Source organism: Thalia democratica, chromosome 7 (genome assembly GCF_965202585.1).
Source record: "Thalia democratica chromosome 7, ktThaDemo2.hap1.1, whole genome shotgun sequence".
Taxonomy (NCBI): Eukaryota; Metazoa; Chordata; class Thaliacea; order Salpida; family Salpidae; genus Thalia; species Thalia democratica.
In genome coordinates, this window is record NC_139171.1 from 45,638,227 (window position 1) to 45,653,396 (window position 15,170).

The following is a 15,170-nucleotide window of genomic DNA, read 5'->3' on the forward strand; positions in this document are numbered from 1 at the left end:
GAGCAAAATAAATTGCCTTGTATACAGTTATCACTCGTACTTCAACATTCAATTTTTGATGTATTAACATAACTGCATATTTTCAGATTAAATTCAATAATATTAGAGGTAGTTTAAATTGCTGTGTTCCCGCTAGGACGTGTTATTTCAAATGTTTTAGTTTTTGCAGATTCGTAACTTTTTTGAGCTAGCTACGTCCCTGGTATAAACCTATACTTCTGATCATAAACAATAAGTAATAAAATTTATCCTTTAGCTATCAACAAACTTAGTAGTGACGACTTTATTTTTAATAGACATGTAAAAAGTTTGTTTAAAAAATGCGATCTTAATTGAAAAGTATATTATTAGAATTTCAAGTGGAAAATATCATAGAAAAAACCAATCATTTGCAAATAAGCGAAAAAGAGCTGTGTATGGATGATAAAAATAAAAGCGGTTGGTGTTTCTTAATAATGACTAAAAAAATAGATTTTAATCAAATTTTTTGTTTTTAGTAAATGTATTACAACTCACTTTTTATAATTGCGATATAAGAAAACTTTTGTTTGATATATTTCTAATCATCTATTCTTACATATTGATGTCCAATAAGTTTAAAACTATCGTAATTAAACAAAAGATAGCTTACTCTTTTAGAAGCTAATAAAGCGGATCGTAAATTTGCTTGGGACTAAACTTTAAAAGAAATAATAAGTTTGTGCAACAGATGAATAAAACAAAGAAGTATATATTACTAAAAAAATGAAGTCAAAAATTTATGAAAACTTTTGGTTTGCTAACATAAAAACATTTAAGAAACCGAAGTGTAATACTTGTAAGATTAAAAAGGCTTGGTTAATTTAACTATTAGATAATTTGTATTGGAGGGAAGACACTTTTGCACGAGAGTTAAAAAAAAAAAAAAAACTACTAACAAAGGGTAAGGGTTAGGGGTAACAGTGAAAGTATAAAGTATACATTAAAATTTTTTAATTAGAAATAAAAACATATATAAATACCGTAAAAAAAAGAAAACAAAGTTACCGGGTAAGGGTTAGGGGTAACAGTGGTAATAATAATTAAAAAGTAAAAATAAGTTATTTAGAAAATAACAAGAAAAAGTAAAAAAAAGTTAGCGACCAAGGGTTATTGGTAACAGTGTTAGTAAAAAAAAAATCAGTCTGTGCAAAAGTATTTTTTCGTGCATATTTTATACCTACCGCTTTTTATTGTGTAAGGCTTTGGAATACTTAAAATAGCGCTAAATTTTATCTGAATATTTACATCTTTTTAGAAAATAAATTATTGGTTTTTTTTTTACGAAATCACCAAAAGAAAAAGTGTATAAATATAAGCAAGAGCGATTTTTTTTAAGTAGAAAAACATCAGAATTTCATATAAAAATTAATAAATTATTTTATTTATCTTTAATAAAACAGGTATATATAAATTCTTTATAATAATAAGCTACTTATAATATTGAAAAATAGCTAACAATATTTTTTTTTGTTTATGATTTTTTTTGATAGTGTATCACATGTAAACCTTTTTATGTTTAAATATGATGTTTTTATTTATTACTAACTTTATTCTTAGAAAGTCTTTATTATAATTTAATTTTAAAGTACTAAATATTGTAAATTTATTATATTTAATTTAATACCTTTAATTCTGAAGGTTTAATAATTATTGAACAGCAGTTGACTGACTAACAAACTTGTTTGATTCTGTAAGCCATTAATTCAGAAAACACGCGTATAAAGTTTTATTTCTTGCATCCATAGTTTTATTTATTTACATATTACATCTTAATATTTTTCCTAATGAAATAATAAATAAAATACACTTATTAAAATATAAAAAATCTCCAATAAACGAATTTTATTTTAAACTAATCTTTATAATTAATTTTTAATTGTTAATATTTAAACTGCATTAATTTTTTTGTTAACTCATTTAGAAACAGAAACTGTAGCTGAAGTATCAGGTTTTCATACTAATGATGTAATTGGAGGAATTGAGGCAGGAAATTTGGTAAGTTTTGCTTCAATAATTATTACCTAAAAAAATTATTACCTTGTATAATTTAGGATGTCCATAAACAACATAAATAAGGGATTTATCAGTTGGAAAAAAGTTTTAGTTTTTATTGTTACACAACAACTATTTAAAACAACAGTTAGAGTCTAGCTTTTACAACAACAAAATAATCCTTTTAAGGTCATAAGTAACCCAAGATTCATGTAAAGTTTTTATATTTTACGTCTTAAAAGGAATTTATCATTAAAAACCTAATGCTTAAAAGACATAAAAGTTTGTTTTATTGTCATTTAAAATTGTAACCCTTATTATGAACAAATATGTAAACTTTTGTTTTGATTAATGTTTAATGTGTTAAGTTTTTAACAAATGTTAAATGTTCTTTGATATCTTTTGAAAGTTGTTTTAATATTATAAGGTTTATTTAACTTTTAAATATTCTTTTGTTTGTGTTTCATTTATTTCTTAATCTTTTTAAATACTTATTATTTTATATTATTCTTATATAAGCAGCATTCATGTTTTAAACTTTGTTATTTTTAAACAGGTAGTTATGTTCTTTTTATTGTAGTAGGTAATGAAGTTAAGAAAAATTATTTTATTATTACAAACATTTATTCCTATTAATCTAATAGTTTTCAACTAATAAGTTTGAGTTTTTTTTTGTGTTTGAAAATACTCAGTTTTATAATTTATTTGTTTAACAAAAACAAACTTTCTGTATGTTTAGTATTTCTTTGTAATAAATATTGAACTTCACTACACAATTATCAACAACAGCATCCGAGACAACTTACGACCGGTTTCAACATTTTTAAGACTCATCAGGCAGGCATAATTGCGAGAAACCGCTGTTGAGAATTTATCAAGCGGGGTTAAGTACAAATTACTGAACCTACCGTTTGTGGGCCAAGTTGAAAAAAGGACGAAACCTGTCGTAGGTTGTTTCAGATGCTGTTGTTGTTGAGCGAGTGGTGAAATTCAATATTTATTGTTGGTGGCGCGAAGCATCTTAACTTTGTTAAAGATGACCGAAATAAATACTGGTTAGTATTTATTTCGTGATTAAGATTTTAAAAGTGTACTATGTTTATTCGTACTACTACCTTTCATAGTAATTTTAATTTATACTACTTTAACACAAAAAGTTAACAGAATATTATTTAAAGATGAAAAGTTTTGTTTTATGGAAACTTATAATCTTTTAACAAATAAATACGGGTGCACGACTATTTAATTCGGAATATTTTAAATTCCGACAATTCAAGTTCTTACAAAAATTTAAAGGGCCACAACTTAAAAAGTAGTATATATTAAAAAAAAAACGTTTGTACTGTAAAATGTGGAATATAAGCATTTTTTATACTTCAACTAATAAAATTTTAATTTGACACAAAAATCAATCATATAATTAATTTTTTTTGCTATCATAGTTTTTATTTTATTAAAAACAATAATTAAGTAGGTTTACAGTATCTTTTCAATATGTAAAACTGTTTAAGACAGTTTTTTTTACGTTAAACTTAGTTTGATACTAAAAACAAACCTAAAAACTTGTACTTTTTAAGACCTAAAATAAGTTTCTCAAAAACCTTCGGCATCCCTTTATGTAGGTTTAATTAATACCTACAATTTTTTTTTAGTTGAAAAATGTTTATTGAGATATAGATAAATAGAGTTTAAAAATATAATTGTTTTTAGTAGTTTTTGAATTTATGTTTTAATAAATATTTTCTTTATAAATTTTTTTTTATAGGTATTAGTACATAAATACGTATTTTTAATTTTTTCATATGTATTTTATTTTTGATTTGTAGCTCTTTAAAAAAAAGTTAAGGGTTTAAAACTGTCTGAATTTAAAATGTCATGTAACCAACTAATACAGACACTTAACACAAAAGGCTGTCATGTTTTTTTTTTGTATATTGTAAACTGATTATATAACATACTCTTTAGATAAATAAAATAGTGTTAAAAAACAAAACAGTATTTTAAAGTCTTTCAATTCTCTTAAACCAAATTAATTTTAAGTATATTTTATATAAAAGCATTTAAAAAAGACTTTCAAAAGTCCATAGATAAACCTAGAAAAGTCCTTAATATGGTTTTTTTAATAGATAATTACAACATTAATTAATCAAAATTTTATTTGCAAAACTCAGTTTCACCCTTTAAGGGATCTTCAGTTACAATTTAAATCTGAAAAATAAAAGTAAAACAAAACATGGAAGATACTAAAAAGTAAAACAAAACAAGTAAATAAGAATTTGTAACTTATGATGTTTAGAAAGTTTTGAGACTTAAACATTAAAATTGTATGTACTAGAATTACTTAATAAATTAAAAACTTTAACTTAGGTATTGAACATAAAACTACTAAATTAAAAAAATACAATCAGCGTAAAGTAAATAAATAAACTAAATTACTTACATATTACCATGAATAAAGGGATTTGAATTGAATATATAAGTTGATAAACTACTAGCTGTCTGGAGCTAAACTATACTAATTTAAAATAGCATTGAAAATTTTTAGAATAACATCGCTTCTATTATTATGACGTATTTAATGTATACTTTGAACTAAGTTAATGTCAAATTTAGTTTTTATAGTTTAAAGCTGGGATTTTTTAATTATTTAAAATGGACTAAAAACGTTTTGTACTAATAAGTAAAATGAATTTAAGCAAATAAAATGACATGCAAAACTAAATATCAAGCGCTTAAGTCTTAAAGTGAAGTTTTTTGAAGTGTGGACAATTAGCAAACAGTTCGTATCTTTTGTTTAAGTTCTTTATTTTATTGGCTCTGGCTATTTCTAGTTTTTCTAGGCTGCAAGTGCTGCATATGCTGTGGATTTTTTTACCTCCCCGATGTGGTGGATGATACTCCATTTGGTGTTATATTCAATATTGTTGTTTTTTAAAAACCAGATGTATTTAGCTAGTTCGGTGGTGTTTTCTTTGTAGGTGTTAAAACTATGGTTATGGTTGTACCATCTGCTTTTAAAAGTATTAGCAGTGCTCCCAATATATTCTTTTGTTTCCTTGTTTGATACTACGGTGGCTTTGTAGATAACATTTTTTATAAGGCATTTGTTGTTCAAAGGACAGGATATTTTAGATCGGCAGTTACAAGTATGGGTGTTATTGATTTTGTTTTTTTCTTTATTGGAAATATTGTTTAAGGTTTTTTTATTGTGTTTTTGTATTATAACTTTGATATTCTTCATACAGCTGTATGATATTTTGCAATTATTTCTGTTTATAATTTTGTTGAGTACTTCATTGTTTTTAAAATGTTTACCGATGAGTTGGAAGAATACTTTCCCTAAATTTGTTTTAACGGATTGGGAGAAGGGTGGGTTGAAGTAGATGATTTTCTTGGTCGGTTTCTTTTCTTTTTAGTTTAAGCGTTTTTTAAGCAAACTTAAGTTATTCATTTATCATTAAAGTTTTTTTGTACTTGAAAAAACTAGGAAATTTTTTTATTTATAAATACGGATTATTAACCTAACAAAGTTTTATCATTTTGTTAAACAATATATGATAAACTTGGTGTACTAATTTACATTCTTATTTGTTTAAAAATAGCTAAAAGTTATTTACTTTTAAACATCACCAAATACTTTTATAAAGTTGCGTGGAGGAGCAGAAAGCATAATGCTGATTAATGGTGAAGAAGTGGAACAAGTAAAAACTAATTTACATAATGGCCGCAATGAAACCAAATGCTCTTTTAATGAAAATACTCTGACTGACTTTAGTTGCATTCAGAAATGTATTCATGATATAATTTCTGTTATAGAAAATGAAAATTCTGTTCAAAAGGATAATGGAAATCTGGGTGTTTATCAGGTGTTTAACTTTATGTCCTTAATTTTGTATATAAATATTGTAGTTTTTTTTTATATTAGATTCACATTAACATCTGTGTTTTGGTACAGTGTAATGTAAGACCGTCAGAAGGTAAAGAAAATAGCAAACAACTTAAATGTGAAAATTACTTTGAAGCAATAAACCTAAAAGACTCTGTTTTAGAGTATAAGTCTGAAGTTATGGATATACCTTTTTCATATGGTACACCTTATGAGGGAAAGCACAAAGTATGTTGTTCGTAATAAACTTTTTAAAATGCTAGTCAGTTTATTAATAAGTAATAAAGTCTTGCACTAATCTTAACAAATTTTTGGGATATTAACAAAAGATACAACTTTGAGTTAAAGCCCTTATACATAACAAAGTATCTCAAACCTTGAGAATATTGTTTTAAGTTGATAAAACAAAGGAAAGAACAAGATTACTACCAACTAAAATTACAATAGATAATAATTAGCGTGTAATGTATCCCATAATTTTTAGAACTTGTTAAAAATAATGTTTTTAAGTAACCTAACATAGATACTACTATGTTTATATAATACCAAAACTTGTCAAAAATTTGACACATGTTAAGAAAAGTTGCAAACTTAGAGAAAATTTGCTCTATAGCAGGAACATAGACTATAGAAAACTAATCTACAAGGTTTCATTTTTTATATATCCAAGTTTATGAAAGCGTAACTGTTATTTTTTTTAATAACTTAATAACTTAACTGTTAATTTTTTTGTTATTTTGTGCAAGAATTTTTTTTTTCAAAAATGTAGGAAATGTCAGCTTTGTTATAATCAAGCTACACTTCTGGTCTTTAACATCAGGGTGCACATTAATTCGATTTACAACAACGCAATATAAGAGATTTAAAAAATATTTATAGATGTTATAAAAGTATTTTAATTTTTGTATATAATAAATTAATTTTATTTGATAAGAATAACTTAATAAGAATAATAGGTATGTAATTTGTACAAACTTTAAGGTTTTTCATTTATACAGCATCTACTACAAAAAATATTAAAACAGGAATGTTCTATTCAAATGGCACTCAAGAAATACACAGCTTTGGAACTTATGTCTGGCAAAAACCAAATTGCTTGCGACAACTGCAGTAAATTACAGAAAGAAAACGGTTTGTTTCTAAAAATATTAAAAAAACTCATTATAAATACATTAATATAATTTATTAATACAAAAGGTGGAGAAGGAATTGTCGAAGAAGACCATGACTACAAAATATTGATAAGCCAACCGCCGCCTGTTCTCGTACTACAATTGAAACTTTTTATGATGGTTTGCTTGAATTGTTATTACAATATTTTTTAATTTTTTTTAATGTTTCGTATATTCAATTTTATAGAACTTTTCATTGGTTTACATTTAAATAATGTAATTTTGATACACATTTACAATATGGAAATGCACTTTAAGTTGAAAATTTTGAATATCACTCTCATAACTTAACAAAATGTTCAACTAAACAGACGCTAAAATGCTCAAGAAAAGTAAACAAGCATGTAGATTTACCAATTGTACTTGACATGGCTCCATATTGTGTTCCTGAAGCTCAGGTGAGAATTAAGTGTTTTAATATTTTAGTTTTTTTAGTATAATTTTTATAGTAGATGAACATATTTTAAAAGTAAAACAACTTAAGAAAGACTAAAAGTTGAGCAATGAAGGTTGACATTTAAAATATTTGATATGAAATGCCTTTTGAATGAAAGGTTCTTGCAAAGCAGCTTGTGCTATTTTTATTATTATAGGAGTTATTTATAAAAATATGTTTTAAATTGTAGATTAAACTAGTATATATTAAATTAAAGACACTTTTTTCCACGTATTTGTTTAAGTAAAAATGATAAAATGAAATGCCTATTTTATGTTATAAACCTCAATAAAATTTTTATTTAATTTTTTATCTGAATCTATGTTAAACAAAATTATTCCTTTAATATTATTTTTTACAGTTTTAGAAGTAGTTGGTATTTAATAACTTTATATATTAAAAAAATTCAAGACAAAAATGTTGTACTCTATTAAGTTTCTGATATATATGAAAGAAGTTTAGTATTATAGATTTTTAATTTATATATCAATCATAAAAAAGACAAAACATTTTTTAATGCTAGAAAATAGCTTCAATACAAACATTACTGACAAAATATAAGCATTTATTGAAAGCTACTTTTACAGATTTATGAAGCTTGGATACTAACAAAATAATTGTTTATAGACTTTTTTTACAGCATAATTTTTAATTTATCTTACCCAGATAAGTTGATATGAATTAAAATGTTTTTCTAAACGTATATTTAGTTTTTTAAGATCAATAATGCATCACTTTTACTAAAAAAGAAAATCTAGTGTATAAATCGTTAAACGAAATAGTTACAATTTTTATTTCTTTGTTTAAATCAAAGCACGTAAGGAAATTGTTATGATTTTTCTCTTGTTTAAAATTTTTTACACATTACCCCTTTGATACTTTTTGTTTCAATTTTCTCCTTACTAGTTTTTTGTTTTGTAATTCTAATTATTTTTCTGTTAGTGTTAAAGACTGTTTATTTACAATTAAATATAACAGCAGTTAATTTTGTTTTGATTACATATATACTTAAATCAGGGTTGCCACAAATCCTGGAATTTGACAATTTAGGCTAAAAAAACTAAAATTTGAGAAAATTTGAAAAAAAACTTCAAAAAACCTTGAATTTTGAACAAAATTCACTAAAAAACTTGGAAAAAACTGGAAATTTAAACAATTTTTACATATCAAGTAGGGAACATTTCGATTTGCCACAAAAAATCTATTATATAGATAAAAACTATTTTTCATCATCAAATTTCTTTGTTATTAAAAAAACACATTTAAAGTAGCTTGGCAGTATCTTTTCAATGTTGTTATAATACTTATCACTGTTTTTAACTTTAAACTAAAAATAGACATAAAAACGTGTACTTTTAAAAACCTGGAAGAATTTCAGAATAACTTCAAGAAATTTCTCAAAAACCAGTTGCAACCTTGTTAAATGATAAATTTTAAAAAATATATTCGATATTGTTTATGTTTTCTTCCATAATTTATACTTATATGTTTTTATGTGGTTAACGTCCAAGAAGCCTTGGTCAAAACTGTAGTAATGTTAATATTGAACGCATCATTGAAAAATGGTTTTATTGGTGATCTAAAATTAAATGTTAGAAATTTTATTATTAATCTGTATTTAGTTTCAGCAATAGTTTAAAATTCTATTTTTTTTTCATAGTAAGCATTACATAATTTATAAAGTTCATTTATGCAAAACTCATTTTTTTTACTCAGATATATGCAGACAAGGATAAAAAAATTTTGTATGAGCTGTTTGGTGTTGTCTGTCATCAAGGAGGGTTAACTCACGGTCATTATACTTCCTATGTGAAAAGACGGTCTACTACAGGCAATCTTACTAATCTGCTTACTGGAAAAAAAGTCAATTATTTGCCTGAAGGTCTGGAAATATAAAATTTGTTATAAATTCTTAGAGTGGTATACTAAATATATCTTAAAAAGTAGTAAATATACCAACTAACATAAATATATATTTAATTTAAAAAAAAAAACAGCAGGACATTTGACGCGAATTTCATATATAAGTATACCTGCTCTTTAGACCGAAGCGTCTCTTATTTGTGGAGACGTCGCGTTAAATGTTTACAAGAGCTGCTGATCACAAAGAAAAGGACAAACACAGTGCTCTTTTTGATCACATGCATTATTGTATACAGTGTCAGAACTTCAATATTAATAACAATTTAAAAGTTCTTAAAAGGTGTTCCTGAGATAAGCTTTTTTAGTAGTTATCTACCGAATCCGAGTCTGAATTTCAAATTTGGATCCGGCCGAATCCGAGTCCGAACATTTTAATAATTGCATTCCGAAAGATTTAATCTGCTTGTTATGTAAATACAATATAAGTTAATTATATTATTACTTTTTTATTTTAGAGTAATTTTATTTAAAAGCGAACAAAATAAAACAAATGTCTTTCTGAAAACAAAAATGCTACATACACAAAACTTAGTTTAAATATATTGATGTCCATGCAACCAACACCAACAATTAAGTTGTACTTTTGTTATGCAATATAAATAACTTATAGACTTTAATAAATGATTTAAGCCGAAAACAAATCACAAAAAAAAAAACATTAATAAACTGTTAATATAGGTTATAATAGTGTTGTTCTTAAATTATTTTTTTTAGTCAAATAAAACATTTTATAGTTACAAAAAAAAAATATTTTAAACTACTATGCAAAACATGATGCTACAAAATACAAACCAATGTATCTTTAAATAGTTATTAAGATTATGCTACTTTAAAAGATCAAGCTTTTTTTATACTGACCTATTCAGTTAAACTTATTTAATGAAATTTACAATTTAATTTAATTACATTGTACTTTAGCATTTGTATGTATTAACATTCCCAACAGAACAAAAATAAAAATAATTAAATATCAGCATAATAGTATAGAGCTAAAAGTATGCGGAAACCGCTCCAGTATAAGTTTTTTTTTTCTTGTTTTTACGGTTAAATTATTTAAATAATTTTTAATATTTTTAATATTTAAAATAAATATTTTAAATATTATTTTAAATAATTTAAATAAATTATTTAAATAAATATTTTAAATAAAATATTGAAATGTTTGAAATTATAACATATATGTCATAAATTAAAATTATTAAGTAATTAGTGATAATATATTAACAAAAAGTATATAGCTAAAAGTATGCAAGCATCTGCTTTAATGTTACATATTTAAGTTTCATTTTATTTCTATTTTAAGTTGCAGCATTTCATTAAAATGAGCAAACTAAACATATGATAAATAAATAAGAGCGTTTATCCAAAAAGCTGAGATTAAACGCCTTAACTATGTACTTAATTTTATTTGAGAGTTTAACAAAAACAATTTGTCATAGTTTTTATACTGTGTGCAAAACTTTAAACCAAAACTGATAAGGCTGTTATAATTGTGAATAACCATTTTTTATCCAATCAAGCGTAAAATCATTAACTAGTTTTACATTTCATTTAACTTTTGAGTAACAATTAAGTAAAATTCAAAAATTTTAAAGTGGTCTACCGAATGCAAACTTTCGGATTTGACCGAATCCGAATCTTAATTTGAAATTAGCCGAACCGAGTCCGAATCTAGGATTCGGTAGATCACTACTTTTTAGTTTGGAATCAATGATCATCGAAAAAAAAACCAGAAATAAGTACGCAAGTTTTTGAAAATTGACAGATAGCCCTACTGACAGTATATTAACTCAATTATCATTAATATTTTTTGTTTTATTAGCACAGGGATCGGCAAAACGTGGCCCGCGGGCTAACTGCGGCCCTCAACATTTTTTTTATGGAGTGCGGCCAGCGAAAAGTAATTATGTGGCCCGAGATCAGGTTGATCTGGCACACTAAAAATTATCTTTTAAGTCGAATTTTTAATTTAAGTTAGTTAAAGTTCTGTATTTTGACTTATCCCATTTTATGTCCTATATAAAAAGTATTCTAATAGTTTTACCGCTTAAACTTAAAAAACTAATAAGAGAGTTTGACTATTTATGAGTATTTCTTCACAGTAGAAAAATCAGGTTTTTTTTACACCTGTAAATGTTTACTAGTTATAACTATGGAATACTGTTCTATATTGGGTTCTATTTTAGTTTTGTAAAATATTGATTGTCATTAAAAAATTTTTTTAAGTCATTGAATAATTTTGGTTGATGCACATTATAGTAGTTTCGAATCTAAACTTAAGCTTTGCACAATAATTAAAATAAAAGTTCGTTCTAACCACACTAAGTATTTTGTTGAACAATTACTTTATATGTTACCTTCAAACATATTAATTTTTTAACTGCATTTTATAGTTGACTTTTAAAGAACGATTTAAATGTTCATAAGAATATTGTTAAGGTAAAATAGTGTATTGATAAAAACACATTTCTCCTATTTCCTATACATATACTTAAACAACTCAGACTGACTCATGTATCAGACTGATTCAAACTTAAACTAAAAAAAGATAATTGTGATTTAAAACTAAAACTGCGGCCTGCGAGCACCTCCAGCCTGCCGACCTCTGTCAGGGTTGCCACAAGATCAGGAAAAACTTAAAAAAAAAGACAAAAGTCAGGAAAAAAGGGGGGTTTTTGAAAAAGAGTCAGGAAATTTGACAAAATTAAAATAAAAAGTCAGATATTTCAGTTTAAATTCACAAAATTCCTTATTTTCCAAAGCTTTTAAATGGTAAAAAATTAATTAAAAAACCTTTAAGGTCAGATTAAAGTTGCAAAATTTTCTAGAAATTTACAAAGTTATTTAATTTCCAATGCCTTCATATGGTATAATTAATAAAATATCCTTTATAAAACTGCAAAAATTTTCTATTAACATTTTAAATAACTACCCTACTTGAACAAGCAGTTTTTTTAAGCTTTTTAGTATTGATGATCTGTAGCAAGGACACTTCCATAGTGAAACTCAAACTGTGATATATACACAGAAGTTTATCTGGCGTAATTTTAGAATCAAAGTGTTTTTTATTTAAGTAAATAATTGAGGCAGCAAAATTGGAGGTAAAAATAAATGAGTGCAAAAAGAAAAGAAATGATGCCATTAGATAAAGAGGTTGAAGTGCTAATAAAGTAGCGGAGAAAATAAATTTTAGTACATATAATAAAAAAAAACAGTATTTTTTTAAGTTTTTTATTCTTTTAAGGTTTTAGTTGTAAAAGTTCCTTATATTTCGTTTCGTTTATTTAGATACATTTATGTTAGGGAATGCTAAAAAACAGTGTTTTTTCAGGCAAGCTGTGTTTATAAGTTAATATTACAAGTATTTTGCTGATAGAGCTATTTATTGCAAATACATCACTCATACACAGATGGTTCAAGTGATGTAATGGAAGTTTGATGATTGAATTCAGAAAAAAAATGTTGTTTTAACCTGTATTAAAATTAGATTCAAAGCTTTATATAGTTTAAAGTGTTAGATTATGTATAATAGAATGAGTTTAATTTAAAATTTTGCTTTAGAAAAGTCAGGAAAATTTTAGTAAAAGGTCAGAAAATTTTTCTCAGCTTGATCTGTGGCAACCATGCTCTGTACTACCATGTTTTTCATAACTTTGTATAACTACTCAATAAATAACTTTTTTTTTTATTAATCTTATTAAACTGTTTAAAAATATTGAAAAAGAGTCAATTAGATTCAAAAAAATTTTAGTTTTATAAATTTTTTAAGAGGAAAAATATTTTTATGTTAAGTTGCAAATAGTATTTAAATTCAATAAAATTGTTTCGATAGTATAGTTAGTAAATAAATATTTAATAAATATTATAATTCCAAGGAAAATATATTTTTTATTACAATAAAAGTTTGTTTGTCATTTTTTATTTTATTATTTTTTTTCCTAATGCTTTAAAGCGAAATAAATGAAATAAACTTACAGATAGTCCAACTGAAGCGAGTTCAGGCAGCTGGTATCACATCAGCGACACTGTAGTAACTCCTGTTAACGAAAGTAGAGTTATGAACTGTAACGCATATATGGCTTTTTATGAAAAGTTAATGTAATACGTTATGTTAATTTTGTTTTACGAAACAACATTTACTTTTAAGTATTTGTAGTATTAACTTGATATCTTTCTAATACAAATAACTATTCTCTATGCTTATAAAGTAGGTATCAAGTTTGTTCTCAGTGCCTAATTTTAGATAATTTCGTACCTATTTAAATTTTGGTTAAAAAAACTTATAAAGCATTTTTAAGTATTTAATGTTTAGATAAAAACTTTTATTAAATGCTTCCTAATTCATTTAGCTAATTTTTACGTATTTAATTTATATAATAGTTATGTTAAAAAGTTGTTAGCCAATCTTTATTTATTTCTTCAAAGTATTGTTTTTAATTATGTTGATCACAACAGTGAACAACTAAAGATCCTTTTTTTATCTGTCTAAATGAAACTTTATTTAAGTTTATTGGTTTCAAGTATATAATTAGTATTTATGCATCGAATGAAAGTATAGGTTGTTGTATTATTAAATAGCAGGGTTGCCACTCGGTCAGGAAAAATTTAAAAAATTGACAAAAGTCAGGAAAAATTGGGGGGTTTTGAAAAAAAGTCAGGAAATTTGATTAAAAAAAAAGTCAGTTTAAATTTACAAAACTCCTTGTTTTCCAAAGCCTTCAAATGGTAAAAATTAATAAAAAGTCCTTTAAAGTCAGAAAAAAATTCTAAAATTTTCTCAGAAATTTACAAAAATATTTAATTTTATTTCCAATGCCTTCATCTGGTATAAATTAGTAAAATATCCTTTATAAAACTGCAAAAATTTTCTAACAACATATTGAACATCTTTATATAGTTTCAAGTGTTTTATTATGTATTTTAGAATAAGTTTAATTTAAGAGTTTGATTTAGAAAAGTCAGGAAATTTTTCTCAGCTTGATCAGTGGCAACCATGAAATAGAAAGATCCTTTTTTTGTGCAAAACAAGTTCTAAACCTTTCCTAAATACTAGCTTTGAAAATGATGCTTCATTCACATTCGGACTTTTTTAAAAGAGTTGTTTTAATTATTTTTATAAATGGAAAAAGTTTGTGATATGCTATAGTTTTCTCTTGTGTTGTCAAAGATTCTTACAATTATTATACTATATAATCTGGTGTGTATATAGCAAAACTAGTAAAGTTTATGTTAACTAAGCTAATTAATCTCTTTTCTTTATAGGTAAAAACAAGTTATGCAATTAAGGATAAAGAAGAGTTTCAAACTTATTTTAGTTAAAATAAAAGCCGATTTTATATATTAATAAGCGATGCCATTTTTATACGTACTTATGTAATAACTTCTACTTAATATCTTATTATTTGCTTTTATCTAATTTAGTAAACTTTTTATTTACTTGAGTTAATATAAGTTTTTTTACGATGCTTAATTGTTGTTTCTACTTATTTATTATATGCCTTGTCTTAGCTAATTTGTATTAGTTTTTATAAGTAAGATTTGATATATAAATGGTCATCTAATTTTATCTTTGTTAATGTATTTACTATTTATATATATTAGTTTTTTATTTTACGTATACATAGATTTAGTTTTAGAAAAATATTGTTATTAGAATAATAAGTAAGTTAGTTTAAAAAATAAATCAGTTACACTTGTTACAGTTGATGTTTGTTATTACTTTTTCACTACTAAGTATTTC

At 24.6% G+C, this 15,170-nt stretch overlaps 1 protein-coding gene across 2 annotated transcripts in view; it reads left to right on the forward strand.

Moving 5' to 3' along the window:
* The window catches only part of LOC145840516 (ubiquitin carboxyl-terminal hydrolase 16-like), a 36,073-nt gene extending 21,188 nt beyond the window's left edge, over positions 1-14,885 (forward strand). Inside the window, exons 10-18 of one of the 2 annotated variants that reach the window (XM_082947802.1) lie at positions 352-438; positions 1,943-2,016; positions 5,661-5,879; positions 5,969-6,127; positions 6,925-7,030; positions 7,097-7,191; positions 7,383-7,469; positions 9,224-9,389; positions 14,693-14,885. In XM_082947802.1, the coding sequence (XP_082803928.1) occupies positions 352-438; positions 1,943-2,016; positions 5,661-5,879; positions 5,969-6,127; positions 6,925-7,030; positions 7,097-7,191; positions 7,383-7,469; positions 9,224-9,389; positions 14,693-14,715 (1,016 nt within the window). In that variant the 3' untranslated portion in view covers positions 14,716-14,885. Of the gene's footprint in view, positions 1-351; positions 439-1,942; positions 2,017-5,660; positions 5,880-5,968; positions 6,128-6,924; positions 7,031-7,096; positions 7,192-7,382; positions 7,470-9,223; positions 9,390-13,407; positions 13,714-14,692 lie in introns of those variants that run through there. The other variant, XM_082947801.1, reaches the window with a different exon arrangement.
* The last annotated feature ends 285 nt before the right edge of the window (positions 14,886-15,170 follow it).